We start from the raw sequence: 27769 nt of genomic DNA on the forward strand, positions 1-27769 counted from the left end.
GGTGGTTCGTATCTCCCCTCATCAGTTGTCCCACATAACCTCCAAGACAGTTTTTGTGGTTTTCCTCCCTTTTTAAATGCCTAGAATACAGTGGTCTGTGGTAGCCCAGCAGCCTGATGTTTTTAAAACTCCAGGGCTGAGAGAAGGTGCATATGCACTTTGGGACATGGCACTGCACTGGACCCCGCACCAGGAAGCTAAATTTGGTGCCATGCTCATCTATAGCGTTTGAAGTAGACACTAGAGTGAAGACCTCTGCCAGCTGCATCTGGGATTCCTCTAGGAGATTATTTGTTGCTCACTCTTGCAGGGGATGCTGTGTGCTTGGGCACAAACCAGCTAATATGGGTAAGCAGGAGCTGTGCCAGCTTTAGCTGCGATAGAGTTAATTTTCTTCACAGTAGCTGGTATGGGGCTGTGTTTTGGATTTGTGCTGGAAACAGTGTTGATAACACAGGGATGTTTTAGCCGTTTCTGAGCAGTGCTCACGCAGAGCCAAGGCTTTTCTGCTCCTCACCCCCACCACCAGCAAGGAGGCTGGGGGTGCACAAGTTGCTGGGAGGGGACACAGCCGGGACAGCTGACCCCAAGTGACCCCAGGGATATCCCAGACCGTATGGCGTCGCGCTCAGCATAGAAAGCTGGGGAAGAAGGAAGGGGGGCACATTTGGAGTGATGGCGTTTGTCTTCCCAAGTCACTGTTACGTGTGATGGAGCCCGGCTGTCCTGGAGATGGCTGAGCCCCGGCCTGCCTATGGGAAGCACGGAATTAATTCCTTGTTTTGCTTTGCTCGTGTGAACGGCTTTTGCTTTACCTATTAAACTGTCTTTATCTCAACCCCCGAGTTTTCTCACTTCTACCCTACTGATTCTTTCCCCCATCCCACTGGGGGGGAATGAGAGGGCGGCTGCGGGGTGCTTAGTTGCCGGCTGGGTTTAAACCACAACAGACTGCAAACCACCATGCAGGGCAGCTCCCCAGCTGGTGCAGCTCAGCTTAGCTCCAGAGTCTGGAACTGAACTACCCTTGTTCTGATCTACTTATGTAAAGAGAGACTTCTCCACACTGGCGGCAGCTCAGCTGGGAGGGCCCGATGTACCACAGCCAGGTGTAGAGGAATAGTAACAAGACATGTTGAACCAACTACCTCTAGCAGTGAAAGTGCTGAGGAGTCACTACAGAACACTAAACCTGGAGAAAAAGAAGAAACACTTGGTGGTAATGGAGAGACATAAAGAAACGTCAAGCTCTTACCCGTACAAAGCTAGCTGGAAACCAGCCTTCGCTGTCGAGAATCCTCCCCCACCACCACTCCTTGTTGGTGGCATCCATTACTTCAATGACATCGCCAGCCTTGAATCCCAGCTCTTGGTCATCCATCGTGACATGGTCCCAGAGTGCTTCTGCATACACCACGCTGCCATCACTGATGAGCTGTGGACAGAGCAAGTCAAACTGTCAGCTCCCTCCAAGGACGCAGCGCAGTCTGACGACGTGGCTGCAGCTTTGGCACCGCTGCTGCTGAGCCAAACAAGTATTGATAACTGTTTACTCCCCATGAGCAATGTGAAAAGGAGTTGGTGCTAGTCTGGCAGTTGCTTCGACTGACCTTGCTCTCAATAGCGTTTACACAGAATCACTTGGACACAGTAGGTTTACTACTGCAAACAACATAAATTTGATGCTCTGGAATTTCTTACTGATGATTTTGCCTCAGCCAGCAAACAAGGCTCAGTGGTGCATTGTTGGTGGAGGATGCTCTTGTGCTGCCAGTGCAGCCCTGCTTTGGAAAGTCTTGAAATAAAACCTGGAGCACCAATGTTTAGAGACATACTTCAGAACAGAAAGCACGCTGAGGCCTCAGAGCTAGTCTAGGATGGAGAGAGCCTTAAGTTTTTAGTGTGGTTAAACTTCACACTTAAGCTGCTTAAAATAAGTCTCCTGGAGAGTTTAAGTAATTATACTGAGGGACAGTGGTTGTTTACATGTCCCATAGAGGGCCTACTCTAGGAAAAAAAGGACCTCCAACAATTAAAAAAACCCAAAACAAACAAAAAAACCCCCCACCAACCCACATGGCTAGAGGCTGTGAGGGGCCTCTTGACCACAGTGATGATTGTGACTATAGGTGCCTGATGCCATTCTCAACCATTCACACCTTAGCTATGGTGCAGCTAAGTCACACTTGGGACCTGTTGCAGTGGTGTATTTGTAAGCTAGTCCTGCTGGCCACAGCAACAGGAGTGCCTGCCTCGTGCCCACAGGCTTGTCATGTCAGAGTTTCCTTTGAATTTCAACTACTGAGTACACACAGAGACTTCTTAGAGCCTGAGTGTGACTGAGACTGACTAAACGCCAAGGATTTCCCCAAGAAGGCAGAGTGTATACTGGAGTCCTGCTAAAGAGGACATACTCAGCCATTCTGGAGTGGCAGTTAAGCTCTATCTTTCTTCAGGAAAATGGTACAATGATGAATTCTGGGAAGACAACAGAAAGAGCAGTCTATAAGGCACAAGGGAGAAAGAGAAAACTGGTACAAACCCCACTGTCTGTGGTACATCTCATAACATTGCAGCGGTATCACCACAACCACATAATGCAAGTGTCACCCATGCTGGGCACCTTAGATTGCTTGGTCACATGGTTATCCACTGCTCTGGGTTACTATTTTTGCCTCTCTCCAAAGAAGAAAGATGCATGTTGTAAAAGAATGTCAGGATAATTGTGCATAGAGTAAATCAGGAGAGAGTTAACGAGGCACTTTGAAAGAAAATTCAAATACAGTCTGCCTTTGGATAGCAAATGCCCCTTCACTGAACCAGAAACAGCTCATTGCAGTGCTTTCATTCTGACAAAAATAACAGGGTGATGGGGAAGGAGAGGATGAGAGGTTCCCACTTATCTACGCAGTCAGTGTGTTGGCACTCCCCACACTGCCTTTTCTCAGGGCTGGGTGCTTCCTTACTGCAGGCTTCTGCTCTTCACAGAGGCAAGCAGTCACTGTGGTGAGGCCCAGCAAGCCGGGAATGTAAGGGACATGCTGCTGTCATACAGCCGGCCAGTGGCATGACGGGAAAATGATCCAAGGGTCTTAAACAGCGTCTCACTAGTCTAAGCTCCTATAGCAAGGACAGGCTTTGATCCGAAGGCAAGTCTCAGAAAACCAAACATCAAGAGCGAGTGGTGAATGCACCATTCAGCAGAGGCAGCTACGCCCAGCCTAAAGGCAGGTATTTGTCCAGATGAGCTGTGGAGGGAAAGGATATTTGAGCTTGAAGTTTAAGGCATACAGCTGTTAGAGCTATGTGTGATACAGTGGAGTGATGCTATGTGTATCTCAGTGGAGTTAGGGGATGGAGAGCCACACGACAGCAAAGGTGCAAGGGTTATTGATGCATTAGAAACCATGGAAGCGTCTGAGAATGGTCATGTAGGAATTAGGGCCTCTCCCCCCAAAAAAGGTAGCGGGATCAACAGCCCAGCTGAAGTGCATCTACACCAATGCACGCAGCAAGGGCAACAAGCAGGAGGAGCTGGAAGCCACTGTGCAGCGGGAAAACTATGATATAGTTGCCATCACGGGAACATAGTGAGATGGCTCGCACGACTGGAGTGCTGCAATGGATGGCTATAAACTCTTCAGAAAGGATACGCAAGGAAGGAGAGGCAGTGGGGTAGTCCTGTATGTTAGGGAGTGTTTTGACTGTCTAGAGCTTGACGATGGTGACAGTAAGGTTGAGTGTTTATGGGTGAGAATCAGGGGGAAGGCCAACAAGGCAGATATGGTGGGACTCTGTTATAGACCACCCAACCAGGATGAAGAGGCAGATGAAATATTCTGTAAGCAGCTGGGAGAAGTCTCACAATAGCTAGCCCTTGTTCTTGTGGGGGACTTCAAATTATCAGGTGTCCGCTCAAAATACAATACAGTGCAGAGGAAGCAGTCCAGGAGGTTCCTGGAGTCTGCGGAAGAGAACTTCCTGACACAGCTGGTGAGGGAGCCAACTAGGGAAGGCAGCCTGCTGGAGCTGTTGTTTGCGAAGAAGAAGGACTTGTGGGTGATGTGATGGTTGGAGGCCATCTTGGGCATAGAGATCATGCAATGATAAGAGTTTCCAATTCTTGGAGAAGTAAGGAGGGGTGTGAGCAGAACTGCCACCTTGGACTTCCGGAGGGCAGACTTTAGCCTGTTTAGGAACCTGGTTGACAGAGTCCCTTGGGAGGCAGTCCTGAAGGGAAAAGGAGTCCAGGAAAGCTGGACATTCTTCAAGAAGGAAATATTAAAGGTGCAGGAACAGGCCATCCCCATGTGCCAAAAGGTGAACCGGCAGGGAAGATGACCAGCCTGGCTGAACAGAGAGCTTTGGCTGGAACTCAGGAAAAAAAAAAAAAAAAAAAGAGAGTTTATGACCTTTGGAAGAAGGGGCAGGCAACTCAGGAGGACTACAAAGATGTTGTGAGTTTATGCAGGAAGAAAATCAGAAGGGCCAAAGCCCAGCTAAAATTTAATCTGGCTACTGCTGTAAAAGACAATAAAGAATGTTTCTATAAATACACTAGCAACAAAAGGAGGGCTAAGGAGAATCTCCATCCTTTGTTGGACATGGGGGAAACTGTTGACGAAGGATGAGGACAAGGCTGAGATGCTTAATGCCTTCCTTGCCTCAGTCTTTAATAGTAAGACCAGTACTCTCCGGGTACCCAGCCTCTTGAGCTGGAAGACAGGGACAGGGAGTAGAATGAAGCCCCATAATCTGAGGGGAAATGGTTAGTGACCTGCTACAGCACTTAAGACACACACAAGTCTATGGGGCTGGATGGATTCCACCCGAGGGTACCGAGAGAGCTGGTGGAAGTGCTCACCAAGGCACTTTCCATCATTTATCAGCAGTCCTGGCTAACCGAGGAGGTCCCAGTTGACTGGAGGTTAGCCGATGTGACACCCATCTACGAGAAGGGCAGGAAGGAGGATCTGGGGAACTACAGGCCTGTCAGTCTGACCTTGGTGCCAGGGAAGGTTATGGTGCAGATCATCTTGAGTGCCATCACATGGCACATACAGGACAACCATGTGACCAGGCCAGTCAGCATGAGTTTATGAAAGGCAGGTCCTGCTTGACTAACCTGATCTCCTTCTGTGAGAAGGTGGCCTGCTTAGTGGATGAGCGAAAGGCTGTGGGTGTTGTCTACTTGGGCTTTAGTAAAGCCATTGACACCATTTCCCACAGCATTCTCCTGGAGAAACTGGCAGCTCATGGCTTGGATGGGTAAAAAATCTGGCTGGATGGCTGGGCCCAAAGAGTTGTGGAGAATGGAGTTAAATCCAGCTGATGGTTGGTCACAAGTGGTGTTCCCCAGGGCTCAGTACTGGGGCCAGTTCTGTTCAGTATCTTTATCAACAATCTGGACGAGGGGATCGAGTGCACCCTCAGTAAATTTGCAGATGACACCAAGTTGGGTGGGAGTGTTGATCTGCTGGAGGGTAGGGAGGCTCTACAGAGAGACCTGGACAGGCTGGAGCGATGGGCCGAGGCCACCTGTATGAGGTTCAACAAGGCTCAGTGCTGGGTCCTGCACTTGGGTCACAACAACCCCCTGCAACGCTACAGGCTTGGGGACAAGTTGCTGGAAAGGTGCCTGGTGGAAAAGGACCTGGGGGTGTTGGTCGACAGCCGGCTGAATAAGAGCCGGCAGTGTGCCCAGGTGGCCAAAAAGGCCAACAGCATCCTGGCTTGTATCAGAAATAGTGTGGCCAGCAGGACTAGGGAAGTGATTGTCCCCCTGTCCCCCTGGTGAGGCTGCACCTCAAATACTGTGTTCAGTTTTGGGCCCCTCACTACAGGAAAGACACTGAGGTGCTGGAGTGTGTCCAGAGAAGGGCAACGAAGCTGGTGAAGGGTCTAGAGCACAAGTCTTATGAGGAGCGGCTGAGGGAACTGGGGGTGTTTAGTCTGGAGAAGAGGAGGCTCAGGGGAGACCTTATTGCTCTCTACAACTACCTGAAAGGAGGTTGTAGCGAGGGGGGTGTTGGTCCCTTCTCCCAGGTAACAAGCAATAGAATGAGAGGAAATAACCTCAAGCTGCACCAGGGGAGGTTTAGATGGATATTAGGAAAAATTTCTTCACCAAAAGGGTTGTCAAGCATTGGAACAGGCTGCCCAGGGAAGTGGTGGAGTCACCATCTGTGGAGGTATTTAAAAGACGTGTAGGTGTGGTGCTTAGGGACATGGTTTAGTGGTGGACTTGGCAGTGTTAGGTCAATGGTTGGACTTGATGATCTTAAAGGTCCTTTCCAACCTAAATGATCCTATGATTCTATGCTTTTTACGCATAGTTCACTTAACAGGCATATTGCATATACTTTGACAAGCTCGAAGCACACCCAGCATTATGAATAAACCCTTTATTCATATTTTTGAAACACTTGCAAGTCTTGTCAGGCTTCTAGAAAGTTAGAGGTTTTAGCTTTCTAACATAGAGTAGTGATGACTAGAGTAGGGAAGAGAGTGGATGTAAAAGAGTATATTTTTCCAAAATCAGCTATCAGACTGCAGTTAGAGAAACAGCTGGGCTGTGGGTAGCAGCGGGTGTTAGCTACTCTCAGAAAAGAGCTTTGCTGCTGCTTTGAGCAATCCACCTGTGCACAGCCCACCCATTTGCTTTAGCAGTCCGACTTCAGTGACTACTGACTGTGTGGACCACAAGCTGAGCCCAGCTCCTCCCTTCTGCAGGAAGAGAAGAGCAATAACAGGGTGATGGTGTGGCTGGAGCCAAGCATCTGGCCACCCCTATAGAGAGAAGCCGGTTAAATACACCGATCTCACACAGAGTGCTGGGCAGTCACTTAGGTAAGCCCTACCACCACGTCACACCAGAGGTGCTGCCATACCACGCTGAGTTACGTATCCCTGTGGGTAAGGGATGCCTGTTGCTCAGGAAACAGGCATATGCTAATAAATCTTAGAGAAGAGTGACATTCAGCGTGCTTTTCAACATACAAATTGTGACTAGCACATAAAGAACATGGCTTTTTCTGAGATAAAACACCTTTGCTGTCTGCTTAAATATGCCACTCTGAATCAGTGCTCTGAGTATGATATGTGGTAGCTGACACGCACGCCATGACCGCGACTAGAGACTAAATGGACTTCCTCTGTAGCATTTTGATGATCACACAAGCAGAGCACTGATGATGTGAAGGCATTAATACCTTATAGGACCAAGCTGTCAGATCTCAGTATCTTAATGAGAAGACAAGAAACCAAGCGTGACCTAGCGTTAACAGCATGTTAAAGTTGATATACCCAGCTCACAAGGGGACAGAGCCACACGGTTCTTCTTGGAGTCACTGAGAGTCATGGGGCTGCCTAGTGAATCCTCAGCTGGTATTTTAATCCATCCACTAATATTAATATCTTAAATTTTCTCTATTCAGCCATATTGTGAATATGATTTGCCAAATACAGAAAGTCACAACTGACTGATCATCAGCCTGCTCAGATAGGCACAGGCAAGCAGACATGCCACTACCAGTTCTGTGCACAGAAATAATTAAAAATCCACCTGAAATACAAGCCAGGATTTGATTAACTGACACCAAACACCATGTTTATAGAAAGGAATGATCAATATGGAGTAAAGCAAGAAATAAAGAGTAAAAAAATATTTTATATATGCTTTGGATTGTCTCAGTTAATTTAGTACAGCAGCACTTGAAACACCTCCATGACTGCAGGCTGACAGGCTCTGCCTGGTCTCCTCCCTGCACCCCCTCAGTCTGTGCTCGTACACTGGGGGTGGGCAGGGGAGCCGACACAAACGCTGAGAAGTGCTTAATGATCACCATGCTCAGTGCTGTACCTTGTACTATTTTTTTCAATTCTATTCAGTCCAATCCCTAAGCTGATACAGAAATATCAAATACACCCAGTCTAACAGTCCCTTTCCCAGAGCAAATACTAAAGGTAGCTCTGAGCCAGGACTGACATTTCCATGGCACAGAAGCACCTACGATAGTGCATGTCACTGCAGCAAGCAGAGCTGTTACTGGGGAAAAGAAGGGTTGGGACTCTCACTCACTACCCCAAGGAGGATAAAACACACCAGCAGATAAAAAGGTTTTCTGCAAAATGTGTTAGAGCATGGCACAATCAAACCAGCTACATTGTGAGAAATGCTTATCTTCCAGAAAAGCACATACTGAAGGGAATGCTCACCATTTCCAAGCATAGCAGCTCCTTGGCTCAGAAGGCTCATCTTACCACAGGTTTTGATCTTTGCAATTAAAGCAAAGTTTGAAAAACAACTATTAATTTCCATATGAAACAACATTTATGAGCTGACTTTGTAGTATCAAGGACAACTTGGTACATGTTCTTGAAGAGCCCCAAACCAGTCTCTAGAAGAGCAACATTACAAGACAGAGACTGCAAACCCAGCCACTTTACAGCTGCTCTAGCTACTACTGCAGCTGGCAGCAGTGAAAACAAAAAAATTGGCTATTTATCTTTGTTTATAACAACATTTAAGTTTGTAGACAGCAGTGTTTGCAACCCAAAGGCAGTACTAACACTGATGCTTTGAAACAGAAAATCAACTGTAGCTCTAATATTGCATTGGCATTTCTGTGGAGCTGCAGCTGCTTTCCCTACTGCCCATGCAGCCACAGCCCCGCTGCTCATTTATAAACACGGCAGATGTTAAGGGAGGGCATCGATAAAGCAGTGCTTGTGCAGGTTACTCAACATATCATGGAAAGATGGAGGGGGGAGGATTGCTGCATTACTCCTCCAAGCAATGTCTATGCGAAAGAGGAGACACAGCCAGGGCTATTACCATAGCTGCCCCAAATTAAGTCCATTATATGTGGGTAAACAGATCTGGCGTGCCAAGGCCCATGTCTGTGGGCTTGTTTGCATTCCAGCTACTCAGTCCCTGTTTGTCTCAGGCTGGACACCTTGACAGAATTGCCTTGTATGTCCTGGTCTTGTTCTGACAGGAGCTCCAAGCAATATTAACAGAGATAAAAGATCTCAACAACTTACAGAAGGAAGGATGAAGATGCCTTTAGGAAATATTTATCTTTGAGCTACTCAGTTCTGTTTGAATAAAATTTGAATAGATTTCTCTTGATAATGCCAAGTCCACTGGATCATATAGAGCTAAAAAATGAACCCAGGAGCATCAGAAGATACTGGGAACAGGGCAGCTCAGGGAGAAGGTGCCAATAAAATGGAATTTTCTTTTCAGCTCTGTGATGCTAAAACAGACACCCTCCATGAAGAGCACCTGAACCCAAGCCCTTCCTGGTGAACTCAAATGGTTGCTGTAAAGCCTGAGTTCGTTGCTCAGCCCCCCCCCCAGAACTAGTGCATTACAGACTGAAGCTGAACTGGGTCAACACATCAAACATTTAAACCCTGCAGCAGTCCTGACCCCAGAGGCAAAGCACCCCCACCCTCCAGCTCCTTCACCCATCACTTTGCTTCCAGAGCTTCTCTTCTGCCTTCTCTCATGCAAAGTGCAGCAGAGGAGTAAAAGAAAAATTTTACTTTCACTCTTGCCCCAAAGTAGTGCTTCATTCACACAAATACTTATTTTTTCTGAACACTGGTAGAAGCAAGCTAGTCTCTCCCTTGGACTGAACCCACGGGATAGTTTTCAAATCCTCCTGGCAGCTTCATCTTGCCTCCTCTCAAAACTTTTAGCTTCACTGTTTAATGATGGACAACAGAGATGAAATTTATCTCATAGAGCTTCTGTCATCTGAACAGCAGGGATTTAGTCTGAACGAGTTATCTTGATTGTCTTTACGAGCATCTCCCCTTTGTGGAGAGAGACAGGCACCCCAGGGAAGGGTTCATGTCAGGCATCTATCTTAGCATGAGGAATCAACCAAGCCCCTGGGGGTCCTGTCTCCCTTCACTGCTAGGGAGGAATTTGGGCTAGCTAAGACTTGCTGCCTGGCTGCAGAGTGCCAGAACCACCAACACAACTCCACAGCCACAGCAAACACTTCATTGCCTCTTACTGCTCCTCTGTCTGCATGTTTCAGGGTAACCAGACAGGTGTCCCCAGATGGGCAGCGGGTTGCAGTCATCACTTCAGGAGCACAGACCTGCAGACCATGCCCCCAGCCAAGCCATGCCCTCGGTATTTGTTGTCGTTTTGCCTACTGTGTCAGCTGCATATTTTTTCAGCACAGATTTTAGAGTACTGATTAAGGATAGCGGAGGACTCTCATACATTTACCAAACACTGCAGATCTCCATTCAAAATATTTTAATTTGACAGTGATTCTCCTTAACAAATCTGAGATGTCAGTCAACCAAGATCTTAATCCAGTTAAGTGTGCTACATATATTCTATAGTGCTGCTTTTTTAATCAGTGCCTGTACTCAGACTCCTCATGTGACATTAGTACAGCTGCCTCCATTTACCAAACATTCAAAATTTGTCATCACATTTATTTGGTAAGAACTATTTTCCACAAAACCATTCTGACTGGCATTAATTACATTATTCCCTTTTATTTATATCATCTGAGTCCTGATTCCCCCTCAGAAGTGGTTTAAACAGATGGGAAGAGGAGGAGGGTCCCCCCACAGCAGGCAAGGAGAAGCTTTGAAAGCTCCCTTCAGCAAGTGCTACAGGAGAAGGGAAGCAACCCTTGTAGAAAGCAGAGGCAGGGCTGTGCTCCGTGTTATTTCAGACCGTGTGTGAAGAGTACAGCGTGAGAAAGCATGCCAGCTGCATGTCCATCTGAGTCCAGTTAAATGATTTTTCAAACTCCAGAGTGATGCAAGAAGTTCTCAGTTCCTCACCTAAGATATGGGACTTTATTATTACAATGCAAAACAAATGAACTGAAATTGCTTTAGACCATTTTACTTTTGGCTGAAATAGGCCAGGAAAGTTCTTGAAAGAGTGGGGATAGTGACCTGTAGCTGAGGAGGACACCTACTCATGTCAATCCTGTCAGTGCCCTCAGTATCCCAACCATCACTCTCCCATGACCTGTATATCAAGGGACTCTGCTAACGTCCTTAAGCTTTGGCATAAGGAAACAACAGGAGCAAAGCCCTTCTCAAACCTGTTAGTACTCTGTAAAAGGTTGCCTTTGAATCACATTTTACAGTTAAATGTTGCAGCTGCTGGTAGTGCGTACAGTAAGTAAAGCTGTAAAATAGCTCACTTTCATGCTAGTTTCCAGAGGATACTTATTTAAACTTATGTCTATAAGACACTTATTTTCTGGTATAAGTGAAATACATTTTCACTCTTTCTAAACAAGCAGATACAATGCTGAGTGACAGGGTGACAAAATGGCAAATGAAATTCTATGCTGACAAATGTCACACAAGCAATATCTAACACAAATGACTGACTAAACAACCTACTCCTCAGGAATGTCTTTGCAGACAGATTTAAGAAAACATCGGCCTGCTCCATCAGGGTCAGGAAGCCTGAATGTCAGGAATGACTCAGAAAGAAAGAGGGAAGAGGACAACTAGACAAAGCACAAAGAGCAGCACAAATCGAAAGTGGGAAGAGTTTCTAGGCCTGTACAAGCTAAACAGACCTTGAAGCTGCAACAGAGAAAGGTGGATGGAGGGTGGCCATGAGATGAAGGCTTACAAAATGGTTATTCATAATGCAAGGTTGATGGGTGCCCAAGAAGTTTAGTACAAAAGCAGTACATTTTCCCTGTGGTGTGTAATTAAGCTGTGCCACAGGATGTCACAGAACCAAACGTAGATGATTTAAAAAGAGATTAAGCAAATGTATGTCCTTCAAAGCCATTTAAACACACCGTATCTGGATACAGCCCATCAAGGATCTTAAACACACCTGGAAACACACAAAAGGGAAAGAGCCAGGCCATACTTGCATCTATTCCTGAGCAGCTACCCCAAGTCACAGATAAAAGCGTTACTGATTGGCCCTATAGAGATGGTCTTAGGATATCAGGGTAGTAAAAAACACAAAGGAAAAGAAATGTTGACTATTCGTATTACCAACAAATAGTTCTTGAAAATGGTGAGCTCTGAAAATGTTAACTTGACAGGGACAGCTATATTCCCTGAGTTACAGCAACACTCTCATTCTGGTGGAAAATTAGCAATTGCCAGCACAGTAATTACAAGGATGTTAGGATGTCCTCTGGGGTAGGCTGTCATCCTCCTGGCTGGGAGTCCTCAGGCAGAGTAAGTGTAGCACTTCCACAGGGCTTCAACACAACAGATCCCACACACTTTATCCTACCCACGCAACACTCGCCAGGAGCACGGAGGAGGGTCAGGCCACACACCTGGAGTATCCATTCATCCCTACCACATGGATAGCTGACTCTTGGTCTTTTTTTCCCAAAAAAGGGAGGATGAAAGTGTACCCAGGAAAATCTGTCTGTTCAGACACTGTCTGGGAGGCTTTCAGAGAGGAAGAGTCCCTGCGCAGAGGTTACAGGAGCGGGTGAGCCACGTCCTCACTCAAAATGTTCAGAAAGGCCTTTACAATTAAGAGCTCAAAGGACCTCCAAACCTCCTTAAGCATTCAGAGAACTTAAGTCATTCCAAAGCTCTAAATCAGCTTAAACTCATCTAAGGCCTTAAAGTGTTTTAAGCATTTTAAACCCATCTAAAGCTTTAAAGTGGCTTAAGGAGCTTGAAATACTCTAAGGCTTAGAAGTGGTTTGTATCTTTAACTTCTGGCTCCTCATACCTCTCCCAATTTTGTCACATTCATCACTCTAGGTTAAGGTAGGATCCAAGTGCCACCGTCCCATTTGCCCCAAACAGCCCAGATCTCTGATAGAATCACTCTTTTTAACCCCCTTTCCAGCTCTTTTAGGGTGCTCCAGGGAGTGCTGAGCCCCTCTCTCCTGGCTCAGCACAGACTCCACACCCCACAGCTCTGACAGCAGTGGCTGGAGGTGGGTGCACACAACTACTGCAGGGTTTATAACAGGGTTTATTGGGCTGGTGCTGTAGCAGCACCTGGAAATCAGCCACACACTTTCCTCCTATTTTCTTTGCTTTCAAACTGGAAAGGAGTGAGGCCTTGGGTTGAACTCTCAGGTTTGAACAAGACTTTGACCTAGGGCTCACACATCTACAAAGTTTCTAGTTTCTGGTTGAGTTTGGCTGCAGATGAAAGCTGTGTCAGACTGACTTCCCCTCATACCTCACCAACAATTTTGAAGAATACTGCAGAATATGAAGCATATCGGGTTAATGCAATTTTTACATTTTCTGATGCCTTGATTTTAACTGTACAATCTGTGAATGGAAATAGCCCGGGATGTGTCTGTTTGGTTGTCCTCACATTTAAGAGTGAGTGCATCTTCCTTACACTACCGTTTCTCTGGCACCCAAATGAAACTATTTTCTTTAGAAAATTTTACTCAATCTTACAATAACACATTTTTCTGTCACTGATGCTACAAACTTGCCTCGTTCCCCTCTTGCTGCTGCCTATAGCATTACCTTTCCTCTGTGCATTGCCCACCAACACATCCCCTTGGAACGCTTCCCATCCTTCTCCCTCTCTGCAGGACAGCTCCCGATTCCACTGCCTCGCCCATGACTTAATTTTGAGATTTTTCTTTTCTACCTTTTTTTTTTTTTGCTTCCTCTTTCACTATTATTTCTTTGGACAAGTGAGGAATATACCGTACAGATTCCCCAGGACAATGTATCCAAAACAGTTCAGCTGCAGCTCATCCAACACATGGATTTATTGAGGATAAATGTTACATCCTGGCTCTTTACAGAAGAAAAGGAAAGGGAACCATGCAGTTCCTGGAGCTCTCTTGACTGTTGCTATTCCCTTCCCCCACAAGATACAGCAAGTTACAGAATCAGTTATCGCTTGAAGGCAAATTAATCTAAATTTGTTTTACTAATAAGGTTCAAGAAAGCATTTTAAAGCAGATACAAGCCGTGTTGCTAGCAAACCACTCTGAATCATCAAAAGGTCAGCATCTCTTTGGGCTCTCTTTGGGCAGTAAGCCAGAAACACAGTGCGCGGCTTTCCTTTTCATGTGTGTGCATGATTCCATTTTAATGGAACCCACTGCAAAGAACACGCTGAAATGATTTTTATTGCTCCTGTCTCCTGTGAAAACATCTCCCTTGGATTAACAGCACTGTGCCAAAGTCTGTACAACACTGCTAAGCGCTGGTGGACATGCTGGGCGAACAGAGATTGTTTAGCAATTTCCATGACCTGGCTCTCAAAGATGGTCTCCCTGCCTCAAACAAACCCATGCAAAGTTTAGTATCTGTTTCCTTTCTTCACCTTCTCCTAAGAGAGAAACCTTGCAGGTTTTTGGTGACCAAAAACTTATGATTTTCACCTCCATCCCACCCCCCGCCACCTTTCTGGTGATCTCTCTCCCAGTGCACACACTGTTTTAGATCCTTTCTTCACTGAACTGTCAGTCCTTTTCTTTGAAAATGGGACAGAGGAAAATCTGAATATCAACAGAACAAAAGAACAAAAAACCTTGATAATGTCTCACTGTCAGGCAAAGGAGGATGGCTAGCCTTTGTTTTTGGTTAGTATCTGTAAATATAAAAATGAGTAATTTCTACTAACCTTTCATACTTCATAACCTTTCAGTATCACTAACCTTTTCATATTCCAAGTGGTCTGTGCTAGGTAAAGAAGATTGATTCAAGAAGCAGCAGTTTCCTGGGATCTTCTGAGACCCTGTACTATTTTGCCTTTGAATATATCCATTTTATTAATTTGTCTCAAGTCCACACCATCTGGATGAAGAGACCTAATGGCCTAAACAAAGCTAAAGCCTCAAACAACAATCACATTCCTGTTTCCAAGACCACCTTGCAAGCAAGCCCTCTAACTACAGGAGACTGTTAGTAGTCCTGTAGACTGTTGCTGTTCCTCCTGTAGAACATGGCTTCTTTAGTCCAAACAGGAAAAGATCAACGTATCCCCTGTTCCTCACAGGTTCTCATTTTAGTTGCCTTGACTCCCTGAACAACCCTCACATAGTGGCCACAGGCTTTTCAGTACGACAAAGTAGTTTTGCAAAAGCAGCTCAGTGCAGAGCACATTCTGGTAAAGCAGGCAGCAATGGGATACTGCAGTCCCTGGCTCTCCTCTCTTGGCATCTAGAGCAAGTCTTCTCACTCCATAATTAGATAGTGCTTAGTATAACAAGTCCTGACTCCTGGGTGCAACAGGTGTGAATTGAGATACTAAAAATACTAAGTCATGACTCCTTAGCAGCCTATCTTTTCTTAATCTCCTGCTGGAACTATTTCATTTGGTGAGGTGAGGAAAGCTGTCTTAGGCTGCTGCTGAGAGATCCTGGTGTAGCTCTTTAGATTCACATCGGATGCCTACATACAATGTTTATATTTCCACACAAAATTTGCCACAACTCTGCAGACACTCAGCATGCCAAGACTGGACAAGATCATGATTCAAGACAACTGCAAGCAGTCAAACCCAGCTCTACTACGCTGTTCTGAGCCACATTACCACAAAGACTACAGACACTGGGCCTATAAATAGCATTCGTGACCTGCCCCTGCACAGTGGTCACTACAAACCAGCACAGCTTAGTAGAAGACAACATACTAATTCCATTCTTGTGTTGATATCCTAAATGGATGCAACACCAAACAAGCACAAAATTTTTAAGTATGGATGCTATGGTGGTTTGCTCCATGTCCTGTGTCACCTTGGCTTTGCCCAACAGCCTGCTCTGGATCAGAGCTGCTGCAGGAAGGAAGGTGGGGTGTGAAGGCAGCCTCTCCTCCCCCAGCTGGTAGAGGCTCGACCTTGCTCTGCCACCAAGGGACAGCAGAGATTCAGGTGCCCAATGTGAAACTGGTGCTGTCTGGAGAGAAAAGCATGCTGGAAGGGACTGCGCTGGGGTCTCCCTCCTTGGAGGGAGAAGGGGAAGACATGGGACCTCAGTGCTGCAGCAGGATGCATGGGACCAGAGCCCTGCACCAGGGACTTGTTCCAGAGGGGCAGAGCAGCTGGTCAGCTACAAAGGAGAGCAAACTCCCAAATTTCTCTCTCCATAGTCCTTCACACCTGACAGACTCCTCTGCTGAAAGGTTCAGCAACATCCTCTTGGTACCTGGGGAGACGTTTTTCTTTTAGCATTACCATCATAGCTGAGCTGACTATCACTCTTACCAATTACAAACACAGAAGGCTTGCAGCGTGCAACAGGACAGAGAACACCACTATGGGTCTTCAGCAGGTCCAAGTCCTGTTTCCACCACTGCCAAACAGACAGAGAGTGGGTGCACTGCATGCGATAACCACAGTCATGCCTGGAGTAATCCCAGCTAAAGAACAGATACAAAGATTCAAATAAGACATAATTTTATTCCAGAGTTTCCAGCACATTCTGTCGTTAAACAGTGACATGGCATAAATAACAAGTACTCCCCCTCTTAAAATCTTTCTTGAACCTGTGTAATGGGACTTCTTTTGTTGGTTATTTTTTTCTGTAAATCAAAACATTGGAAGCATTAATTAAAAGTAATTGTTGATGGTATCATCCTAAATGCTTACTGTGTTTCTTATCTGGCCAGCTCATGCCTTAGATTCCAAGAATAAATCACAAAGACAGCAGATACCACGTATCACCACAGAAATGAGTTTAGCCTGAGAGAACAAATTAAGAAAAGATACAATCTAAAGCCCAGATCTCCCTTTGAAATGATGTCTTGATCTCACTTCTGTTAATAGATTCTCTTTGCACTTCCGAGGCTCAAAGTAAAGCAGTAGCAGAGCAAAGCTCTTGACTGTTAAATGTTCTGGTGAACTTGTCCCAGGCAGGGGCAACACAGACTACCCGTGCAGGGCTCAGGGAAGCAGTAGCCTGTCCCATCTCTGCACGCTGCTTTGTCCCGCAGCTGGAGTACACCAGCACCACAGTGGCAGCACGGGGAAAGAGTGGTGGCACAGCTCTTATTCTGCATCCCGGGGAGGAGGAGGAGGAGTGCAGCAGCCCCGAAAGGGCCTGGCTGACGTGACCTGGTCTGCAGCAGAAGCGGAGAGCACAGCGGGCACCAGGCACACCAAGTGCTTTGCAGAGGGGCAGTGATGGGTGGCTCCCCCTTCCCTGGCTGCACTGCTCTCTTCCTGGGGCTACGGCCCAAATGCCATGGCAGAACCTGTCATTCGGATGACTGCAGGGAAGGCAATCACAGCTCTCCTGCAGAGCACCAGTCTCTTGTGTCAAATAAGTGCACCAAGAGCAAAGAAAAAAAAAACAGCTTTGTAGACAGAAATGCCAAAGGCTTCTCCTTCTCCACCATCCATAGCTCCTACACAAACTTTATTTTTCTGGGCTTTATCAGCCATCGCAGCTTCTTCAGCCAAGATCCGAGACAGGCTTGAATGAGTCACAACTAATGTCAGACTGATAAATGCTTATATATGTCACAGCTGCAGCTTCCAGCTGAAAGTATACAGCTGTAGGCAAAGTTGAGGAAGGAGAAAAACACTTGGTTCCCCATAACAAAACTCAACATGGATGCCTCAGGATTAGTCAGGTATCAAACACCTAGACAAGCAGTGAAAAGAGAAAATTAAAATTGACCTGATATTAAATATTAAGAGGAAAATTGTTCCCAGGCTCTTAGCAACCAGCATTAACACCTGCGGCAGGCAGTGTTAGTACACATATCTCCAATGAGTTATTACACATATCCTTGTAATCTTGCAGTTTGTCTTATCAGGATTTTTAAATGCAAAAACCATTCTACTTTTTTTGCTCCCAACTACTCTGGTACAAATAATCTGGTGAAATTGCCTTATGCAGGGGTAATGCAAATTCTCCCATACAGGGAAGGGGGAGGCAGTTTCACCAGGGGTTGCATTACCTTTTTCTATAACATACTTTTCTTCCAGGTTTTCCCTCACTGTCCTGGACTCCCCCTAGCCCTTGAAGAAAACAGTTCTTGGCTTTATTTCTCTAGCAGCTGACAGGTCTTCTCCCACTGGGGAAGTCTCAGGTCCTTTGCATCAACAACTGCAACGTTTCCCAGAGGGGTGAGCTGCCTGGCGGGGAGCAATGTGGCAGCTCTGTACCTCAGAGGCATTAACTGCCCAAACTCATGTTATGCCTGAGACTTACATTTTCTCTCTAGTATCAGCGAGCATTTTGGGTCACTGGATCAGCTGTTAGCAAGACACTCCTCTACCTCCCATTACACGCACTGGCTGCTTCTGCACAAGCTTTGATGTGTCAGAGCAGCAAAGGCAAATGGCTCTGGCTCCCACAGACACAGCTGCTGTAGCTGGGCAGAGAAAAGGGAACTTTTTGGAAATAAGGACACCATACCAGGAATGGTGCAGATATGGTAAAAGTGGGACAGAGAGCAGGGAAGGAGGAGTTTGCAGTGTTGTGGGAGCACTTGCCTGCTCACAGCAGGGCTGTGCCTGCCCCGGCAGCCTGCCATTGCCAGGTTTGGTATCCCATCCTTTCAAAACCCAGCAGAGTCCTTTAGCGAGCAGCGGGAATAGGGTGTCCCCAAACCGAGCAAGAAGCAGCTAGTAGAGGGTGAATTACATCATCACCAAAGACCAGCTCCAGTTGCCTAATCAATTCTGTGGGACACTAAATAAAAGAAGTTCCTGGGAAGCTTCCCTGAAGCACCTTTCTAGGCAGAGTGTAACAGGAAGCTACAGTCTCCAGTTCAGTGACAAAAGCCACCCAAGGAGCATCTCAGTGTCATGACACCAAGCTAAACAAGAGCATGAGTCACTTCATATACCTAGGATCAGTCTTGGCTGGCAAACTATTGTGCTCAGCCTACCAGCTGCCCCACATGGCTTCCATGTGCCAAGCCAAACGTTTGGATTATGAATGGAGTCAACCTACCGAATACTCTCCAGAGCTACGTGTGTACATGCAGGGCCTGTGAATAACTGTAGTTCTCATCTAACATCAGATGTGTTCTGCACTATTTCAAGATACAGAGCAGGCGAGACAGCAGTAACTGACAGTTCAAACACATTGCAGGGGCTGCCATGACACTGAGGCCTGTTACTGCTCCCACTGCTGTCGAGAACAAAACACTCACCCACTAGATGAGGGGTGAGAACTTCTGAACACTCAAGCACTTTCAGATCTTGCTCAAACGCTGTGAGGGCAGATCATCCACAAGCAGCTGCCAAAAGCTTTCTGTACCTATGACCCCAAAGCCATACTTTGGTCCCTCATCTGTCATTTGAAGACAGGTATGCTTTCACATCTTTCACTTGTCCTTTCCAATAAACAATCTTTTTTCCACCTCACGCCATAAAGGTCTGATTCCAGCTGTAACTAAGACCACAGGTAAAGTTTACAGGGGAGAGAAAACAGATTTGTTTGAAAGCCAGTGCTGTGTGCTGAGGTTTGAGTTGTTTTGTTTTGTTTTGGTTTTTTTAATGGTAACTTCAGAAAACAACATACTCTGGATGATTCCAGTGGCTGTTTATCACAATGTCTAGCTAATAGACTTAACAGCCTAGTTTGAGATTTTTAATAATTCAAAACTGTTCATCCAGATAAGAGATTCCCAGAGAAGTGCAGAGAGCTGGGGCCTGCTGCTGCCCCACACCCAGCACTGCAGGAGACTCTCCTCTCTCAGGGAAAAGGATGTTCCATACTCAGATGTAACAGAAAGGAGCTCAGCAAGAACAAATTTCATTTCTTTGTGTGCTAAAGTGATGTGATTTTGTACAACACTAATGTATTACACACAATCACATAAATAACTGGTACAGAGTACATCACTCATGATGACAGACACAACATGACCATCCAGCCTTTCTCAACATCAGATCACACTTCAGGAGCCATAAACATTCAAGTCTGAAAGGACTGCAGTAACTTCAACCATTAATGCCAGCAAATGCACAACCCTCGTGAAAGCTGCACTTAAATGTCAGATTACCTAACACACAAAATTAAGGATCCTGCTGAATTTTAAGGGCTTGGATATTTTTCACAGTCTCCAGCACAAACGCAAGCAGTGTCGTTAAGAACAGTGCACCGTGGCTTCCTTTCCAGTCTGTCTTCCTCCAGAAAGTGGTCTCCTTCAATGCCATCAAGTTGCTCCAGTGAGGTGCCAATGCCCAAGTCTGGAAGTGCTGTGATGTACAGGGCTGCTGATAAAAATATCATTGAGGTGAATAGGCCTGGAGCGAGCATGCTGCTTTGCTGCCCTTCCTTCCTAAATGGGTCTAGCAGAGTGCTCCTTGAGTCGCTTCCCCGCTGCGCATGGCTACGACTGGCCAGTGAGAAACATGTGGCCCGCAAGCAGTGTCCTGCGCTGTGGTTCTGCCAGCCATTTTAATACACGTAGCAGGTAAGCACTAAGATATAATAAAGGAAACAGGATAAAAGCCAACAAAACACTCCTTCCACTCTGCTGCAGCATTTATTCAGCCCAAATTCCTGATGCACTCTATTGATCAATCACTTTGGGTAATTGGGCATTACTCACGCCGCCGCACAGCACAATGTTCGCGATGGCAGAGCAACAGAGGCATTACGGGGTTCAGCCTTTTACAGCAGGTGTTTACATGTAGTAGGTCCTTGTGTAAGGGCTCATTATAGGATGACTGTCCCTCTGCAAACAAAGCAGCAGCAGCACATTGGGCTTCTCCAGGGCTGAGAAGTGCTACATATAGGCACAGAGTTGTCATCGTTAGGAATGGAGGCTGATTAGGACCACGGAGAGCGGTTACGATTAAGCAGGTTGGCTCTGTTACCTCTTTCCCTTTCTCTGGTTTAACGGCGATCCAAACCGCAAGGCACAGGTGATGACAGGAGGAGAGTGAGGGGAGCAGGGTGGGGAAGGAGGTGATGATTAAAAAACAAAGGAGAGATACTCTGAGACACACAGTTACCGTAACAGCAGACAAGCAGACCAGAAGCAGACAACGACAAGCTGACCTGCTGATTTGTCGCCCAGTCCTGGAAACCCCCATGCACCACACCACTACCGCCAGTCCTCCTTCAGTGAAATGCCAAAAGAAACATCAGCACCACGTTGACGATGATGAGGAAGAGCAGGATGACAAAGACCACTACCCGCTGGGTCTCCGGGTTCATGTTGCAGCGGAGGAAAGTGTGAAGCGCACTCCATTTGTGCCTGCTTCGGTCAGGGACCTTTGCCATGGCTTCAGCCCCCGAAAGAAAAAAAAAAAAAGCGCAGCAGGCTTCTTAAGTGACCACTGTACAGCCCACAGCAGGGGCACTGATGGGGGCAGAGGTCTGTGAACAAAAGCTGTTTCGCAGCTCTCAAAAACAGAAGTCTAAATGGTTCGACACAGCCATAGCTGGTCCCGCACAGCACGTGTGCCAGAACGCCCCCTCCCCACCCCCTTATCTCAGGGGGATGCTTATCAGCACATCCGTGGGTTTCCACATCTTCTTTGCTGAAGAAACGTTGCCATCGCTTTAGCAGAAGGAAGACATTGAATTCCTTCTTGCAGAAAGCCCAAGCGTGCTGGAGCACTGCAATCCGGCTGCGATATTGGCTTTCCAGAGAGCGGCTCAGCTATTTGCTGGGCGCCGTCTCCAGGATACATGCAGGCCTTAGCAACGCGGCAAGCGCCAGCCCGACGTGGCGGTGTGCAGGGGAGGCTTTTAAGGAGGGTCAGGAGTGGATTAGGCGGCTGCTTTTTTAAATCCTTCCACCCTCACTAAGAACGTGCCAGCAACAGAGACAAGTCCTGCCAGAAGGCAAATCCCGCTGCTCCAGGTGGGGCTGGGGAAAGCTGGCTGTGCCACAGTGCAAGGGCACAGTGAGGGCTCACACGGCTTCCCGCACACCAGAGTGTGCAACAAGCTGCTGGGTGTTTGTGAGGAGGATGGGGAGAGATGAAGGGGCTCCTGTTGGACTCTGCCGTCCCCTTTCTGGCAGGATCCTGGAGCCAGAATGTCTAAAGGACTTGGCTACCTCTGCCAACGCCTCCATGGGACTGAGGCACTTAACCCCTAAATCTCTGCAACCAGAAAACCTCTAGTCAGCTCTGCAGAGCCCTAAACGTGCTTTTACGAACTTAACATTTTGCTGCTGGACTGTGAAGTTCACCAAGCATCAAGCTGCCTCACAGATTCCCCAGCCTAAGCATAGCTCCCACCAATGTTTGATCAGGAACAGGATGAAAAGGCACTCCTCCTTGGAAAGGTCAGGGATGGTTCCTGGAGAGCACCAATTAGAGACAGGCTCTTTGACTACAGTTGCAGCCCTTTTCTTTCCTCTAGCCAGCAAAGTGGAGCCCACCTTCTACTCAACAGCCATCGGTAATAGCACTCCCCAGAAAAGAAAGAGGGGGACCCAGTATTCAAGTCCTTCATGGGTGGGAGGTAATTCCACATCTTTCAGTTCCCATGTGCTCACCCAACACACACTCCCTTGTGAAACTGAGAAATATGAATCCAGCAATCCAGCCCCTGGGCTAGATGATACAGTAGCTAGTGCATGGAGCTGGGTGCAAAGAGGATGACTCTGCACTTTACCCAGTAGTTTCAAACATGGAAAAAAAAAAAAAAAGAATCCAAAACCCAACATATGTATATATATACACACACATTCCTAGGAGCAGGATGTCTCCCACCTTAAACATACTAACTGCTAAACACCAATGGTAGCATCCAACTCTGGGAAGGGCAACAGGGGAACAGCCACATGATGCGGGTATGAACAGAATGCACTCAGCTGCTCTCACAATTGAGAGAATGCACATTAAAAAAAGCTGTCTTTTCTTAGCTGTTAGCACATCAATGCCCATAACGTTTCTTGAAGATCTGTATAGCTCCTGTTATGTATTCCGGGATACAGCAGGTGAGAGATTTAAAAGGTAAAAGGTTTAAGAGTTATGGGTTTGGCTGGGTACTTTAATTGTTTTTTCCCCAAATTGTGCTAACCTCAAGAAGGGTTATACAGAAAGTGCTAAGCAGTCAAACAACTTCCACTGTCTCCTTATGCTTCCATAACGTTTAAGGTATCTGTCTTTTTCGGGCATTATAAAATAAACTCTAGAATTACTTCAGTTTGCTGGTTTCTGAACTTAAAGATCCCACAAATCTCCTTGTCTCCAGCCTGAATATAGAACAAGTGGAACAATGCATAGGACAAGGGCTTGTGCTCTTAGTGCAGCTTCAAGACCTGATAAGCAAAACTTCACATATGGAGCAAACGACTGGGATCCACAGGCTGCCCAAGCTCCCAAGTGTTTTTGAGTTTTTGGCCTGCATTCACTTAATGGCTTTGAAAAACCAGTTCTCCCTGCCATATGCACCACAGAATAATACTTAGAATCCTAAGCTTGCAGACTTCAATTTAATGAAAGTTCTTCAAGCCCATGGCCAACTTGCATCTTTGCATTGTTCAACTCCTGGGCACTCTGCAAATCTTATCTGGTTTTGAAGGCTTTTCATGAACTGATTGAGCTTGGGCATAAGCCACCGAACAGTATTGGGGAGGGATGTGGATCTTCAGGAAAAGCTAATCATGGTGAATGGAAAGAACATCCTTCTCTGAAATCTTCACAGCAACTACCATCTTCTCTAGTCACTTAGTACACTGAAAAGAAATATATAAATTCGTAACCCACCAAGACACACACTGGTGAGTCAAGCTGGCAGAGGTATGCTGTTTGTGCCACAGGATACCGGGCAATTTCTAAAATCCATGAGGATGCAATTCTTCAGTAATCTCCTGAAATCTTTGCCACTCATTAACATGTGCAAGCATTTGAAGGTGAAAGCACAGAAAGTTTGACTGAATATCTATAAAGACATCTTAAAGGGAAAAGTAGTTTTCTTGGACACTACTCTGAGACTGCCTGAAAGGAGAACTTGGAAGGAAACTGATATCAAGATGAAAATGCAGAATAAGGGAGGGCACATTTTCTCCTAACTTTGTTGGAGCTGTCTCTAAGAAACATCCTAAGCCAGAGTTATGTTCCTTTGCCTTTCTGATGTGCAGACCTAAGTGTCCTCCTGCACTACATTGCCTGGGCACATATAACATGTTCACCTTGTGCATCTTGGAGCATTACACGATTAATATTAAATTGAGGTCACCCTTCTGACCCCACAGTGAATAAGAAAGCATGAGTAGAAACTGGTCTCAACAAGGACAAAAAAATACAGAGTGACTCTAGCTGTGACCTGACTTTTGTTTTCACACTGCAGAGTGACTATAGCTGTGACCTGGCTTCTGTTTTCACCCCCACACGGTGAATCCCCTGACAGAGTCCTTTGCAGAGCCTGTGCATGGGGGTGTTACTTCCATGGTAACTCAAAGCATTGGGGGGTGTGTGTGTGTGCGTCTCCAGCTCCTGCTGCATTCTGCTAAACACCATGTGGCGTTTTTGTATGACAGAAATAATGCTTCATTCTTATTCCTCACTGATCAGACATGCTTCTGTGGTAGGTGGCATCAGCAAGAGATGAAATAGCTGACAATTTTACCTTGTGGCTTGTAGTAGAGTGGGACTTAGTTTGTATAACTATCACTGAGGGAGCATATTTCAAGTGTTGCACAATCTTAACTGGAATCTAATTTGCAATTGTAATAATTTACTTCCAATCCTTCCTCTAAGAGCCATTCTCAGCCAGGACTGCACCAAGGGAATAACACTGCCACTCAAAGGTGCAAAGGGTGAGCGTAGAGCCGCCTTGAAGGCCTGATTGCACACAAAGCCATGCTGCAGTCACAGAAGTCGGTCAGTGACCAAACCTCGAGAGAGTAAATTATTCAAGAACCCCCAGAATAATACTAGATAAAGGAGAAACAGAAGGACACCCCTTTACTTTTCATCAAAATGATACTAATTATTGTTCAGCCCTTACTTGTCACCTTGCTTGTATAAACAGCAAATAGGGCCTAAGGTTTTGAAGACTGTTCTAGGTGTCAGTTTTAGGAAGCCAGGAGCATACAGACAAAACCACTTGTCTGCCAAATGAAAAGAACATTTCAATATTGTAACAGCTGAACTGGGAACTGAAAGGCATTTGTACATAAATGTGAAAAATTAATAGCTGCAATAAGTAGCACAGGTGCTTTAGTAGAACAAGCAAATAAATAACTGAGGAGACAAGCAGTGAAATTATAACCAGTGCATTTGGAAAGCAAAGATCATGTGCACTAGTGAGGCCTCCCAGGGCAGTCGTGCAGAGGGGACCAGCCCCGTCATCACCCTTCCCCTCTCTCACAAGAGAGCAGACTTGTAAAGCAAGGCTCTGAGTATAAGCTAGATACCATGCTAAAGCACATTTCCAGGACTTCCTGGAAGCACTAACAGGGCTGTGTTTTCTACAAGTACAAGATACAGTGCAGTTCAACTCCTCTTAAAGCCAAGGACACATTAGTATTTCAGGCACAAATAAACTGCTCAAAAATCACTAGAGGAAAAAAGAACACTCTTACTGGGTCATTTATCAACACCCTCTCCAACGAGGTGAAAAATGTGTAAAAATATTAACAAGTAACAAAGACAGGAGAAATGGTGCTAGAATTGAGCCTGGATTACACCCATCTGACACACAGACTCATACTTTTTGCCCCAGCCACACCACCTCCTTCTCTACGCAGGGCACAGAGCACTGACAAACCAGGCAGTCAGCTCCGGGGTGTGTTTGCCTGCTCTGTTCAGCAGAGCTTTGCATACCATGCAAACACGGCACTGAGTATGCAAATGAGAACTTCTCTGCAAGTCTTCCTAAGATGTTTCTAAATAGGGTATCTTCTGAGGTAGCACTACGCTCTCTTTTTACACCAATGAAGCCACAGACACAAATATGACCTTCCCTGTCCCTCTGGTTGGCACCGCTGCCTGTTTGGATGCTGTGTATACAGAACTACAGAGGAAGAAAACATGTTGAACACATGCAGAAGCCTTCAACTGACAAAGTTCAAATTTCACCTGGATCCATACAACTGTTTTTTTTCCCCCCTTTCTTTGACATAAAAATCACCAAATTATTACCACCCTTTTCGTAACATGGAGCTGTTGAAGAGCTTCTTGAAGAAGAATTTTTATTTTTTCAATGGGTGATGAAAATATCTAATAACACTGGGGTGATTGAACCATTTCAAATGCATCTTCCAAAAAAAAAAAAAAAAAAATCCAGGCTCTGAGTGGACATTCAGTGGACAAATTTCTACTCAGTTTTCAGTTCAGCAACTGAAAACAAGGACTGAGAATTAAATTGTGAGAGGGGCAGGCATTGCTACCTGCAAATCAATCCATGAAAATCAAGTTTCCTTAACTCCCAAATATTCCACTATCACACTTTACCCAGCATCCAAACTAAGCAACCAGCAACCCTGTTATGCATTGAATTAACCCTCAATAACAACTGCAGCTAACACCTCCCAAAAGGATGTCATTCACTATTGAGCCGTGGCCAGAAAACATCAGAACAAGTACAGTTTCTTAAACTGCATATGATCATGTATTTCTAAAATGAAAAACAGTCTGTCAAAGGCCCACAATTTGCTCTGAATTTTACAGTGTGTAACACTGTGTTACTAGAGTACAGCTACACCCACTGTGTGTTTCTCTAGCTAGTACTGCATGGTTTAAGCCCACACAACTCTTACAGCCAGTACTTCCCTGGACAGTTTACTCACATAATACTGCCAAAACGTTACAAGCTGTTCTCTTGCTTGAGTACTAAGATTCACGAGATAATTTTCAATGGAAAGAAAACTGGCCTGACAGTTTCTCTGTGTAGTGCATAGATTAAGGCATGGCCGCATTGGCACACTTCAAGAAAAGCATCCATTTAGATAGGCCACCCCGGACAACAATTAAAAAAAAAAAAGACAGAATCTGCTTAGCAACCAGTCTTTTGCTTTCAGACTCTACTAAAGCTAGAAAGTCTTCCAAGTTCTCCTAAAGCAAGTTTTATTTTCAAGAACAGCAACAATAACTATTAACATGTTTGAAGCATCTGGGGAATTTCGTCATGGCCTAGAGCTCCAGTGTCAGAGGAACCACGTTGCTGCTGTGAGCCAGGTACCGAGACAACACATCCCACGCACTTCTGCGAGTGGAGGCAAGGGAGCTTCCAGCATCACACACAGAAGATGACACATTTCCAGGATGGGTTGGGCTAGTGCTGGGCATGCATCTGGGTTTGACTGAAGGTGGCAAATTCTCTCTCAATACTGAATGACAGATGACAAGCAAGGGATACAGACAGGAATGGCCTGGGAAACAAAACAAAGCATGTTATGATAGATGTGGTGAGCAAGGAACAAGCAGAGACCAAGCAAAGACAGGCTGGCTCAGTCCATGCAATAGCCTAGGAAAATGGGTCTTTTCAATACAAGGTTGGACAAAGGCAGAACAAAGGATGCTGTACTAATGATGCTCTCAAATAAAGACAACCTGAATGGGATATACAGTAAGATGGATGGATAGGAAAGGTAATGCTGCATCTTAGAGATGTGGCAAGATTAACAGTTTGAATGCAATAGCTAGAAAGGGGTCAGAATAGGTGACAGAGCTGAGAAACAGGGTGGTGACAACATCCTTAATGACTGAGGGAGATGGTGTTCAGGAGATACTAGAAGTTATTTTAATGGGTTTTTTGAGCTGAAAATTTGACAGCCACAGATGACACAGAAAGAGAAGGAATGGTCTTCATTTGGGCATTACATGGGCTGGAACAGAGAAATAAGGGAGAAACAGAGGCAAAGAAATACGCTGACAAAAGTCAGGGAAAGGAGAGAGGGAACAGGCATGGGTAGAGTCATG

General features: G+C 45.9%; 1 protein-coding gene across 1 annotated transcript in view; it reads right to left on the bottom strand.

Moving 5' to 3' along the window:
* ARHGEF4 (Rho guanine nucleotide exchange factor 4) overlaps positions 1-27769 on the bottom strand; it is a 222444-nt gene that overhangs the window by 17932 nt on the left and 176743 nt on the right. The window contains exon 7 of the mRNA XM_074833593.1: positions 1256-1435. Coding sequence (XP_074689694.1) covers positions 1256-1435 — 180 coding nt within the window. The remainder of the gene's footprint in view (positions 1-1255; positions 1436-27769) is intronic.

The sequence above is a fragment of the Strix aluco genome, chromosome 9 (genome assembly GCF_031877795.1).
Source record: "Strix aluco isolate bStrAlu1 chromosome 9, bStrAlu1.hap1, whole genome shotgun sequence".
Taxonomy (NCBI): Eukaryota; Metazoa; Chordata; class Aves; order Strigiformes; family Strigidae; genus Strix; species Strix aluco.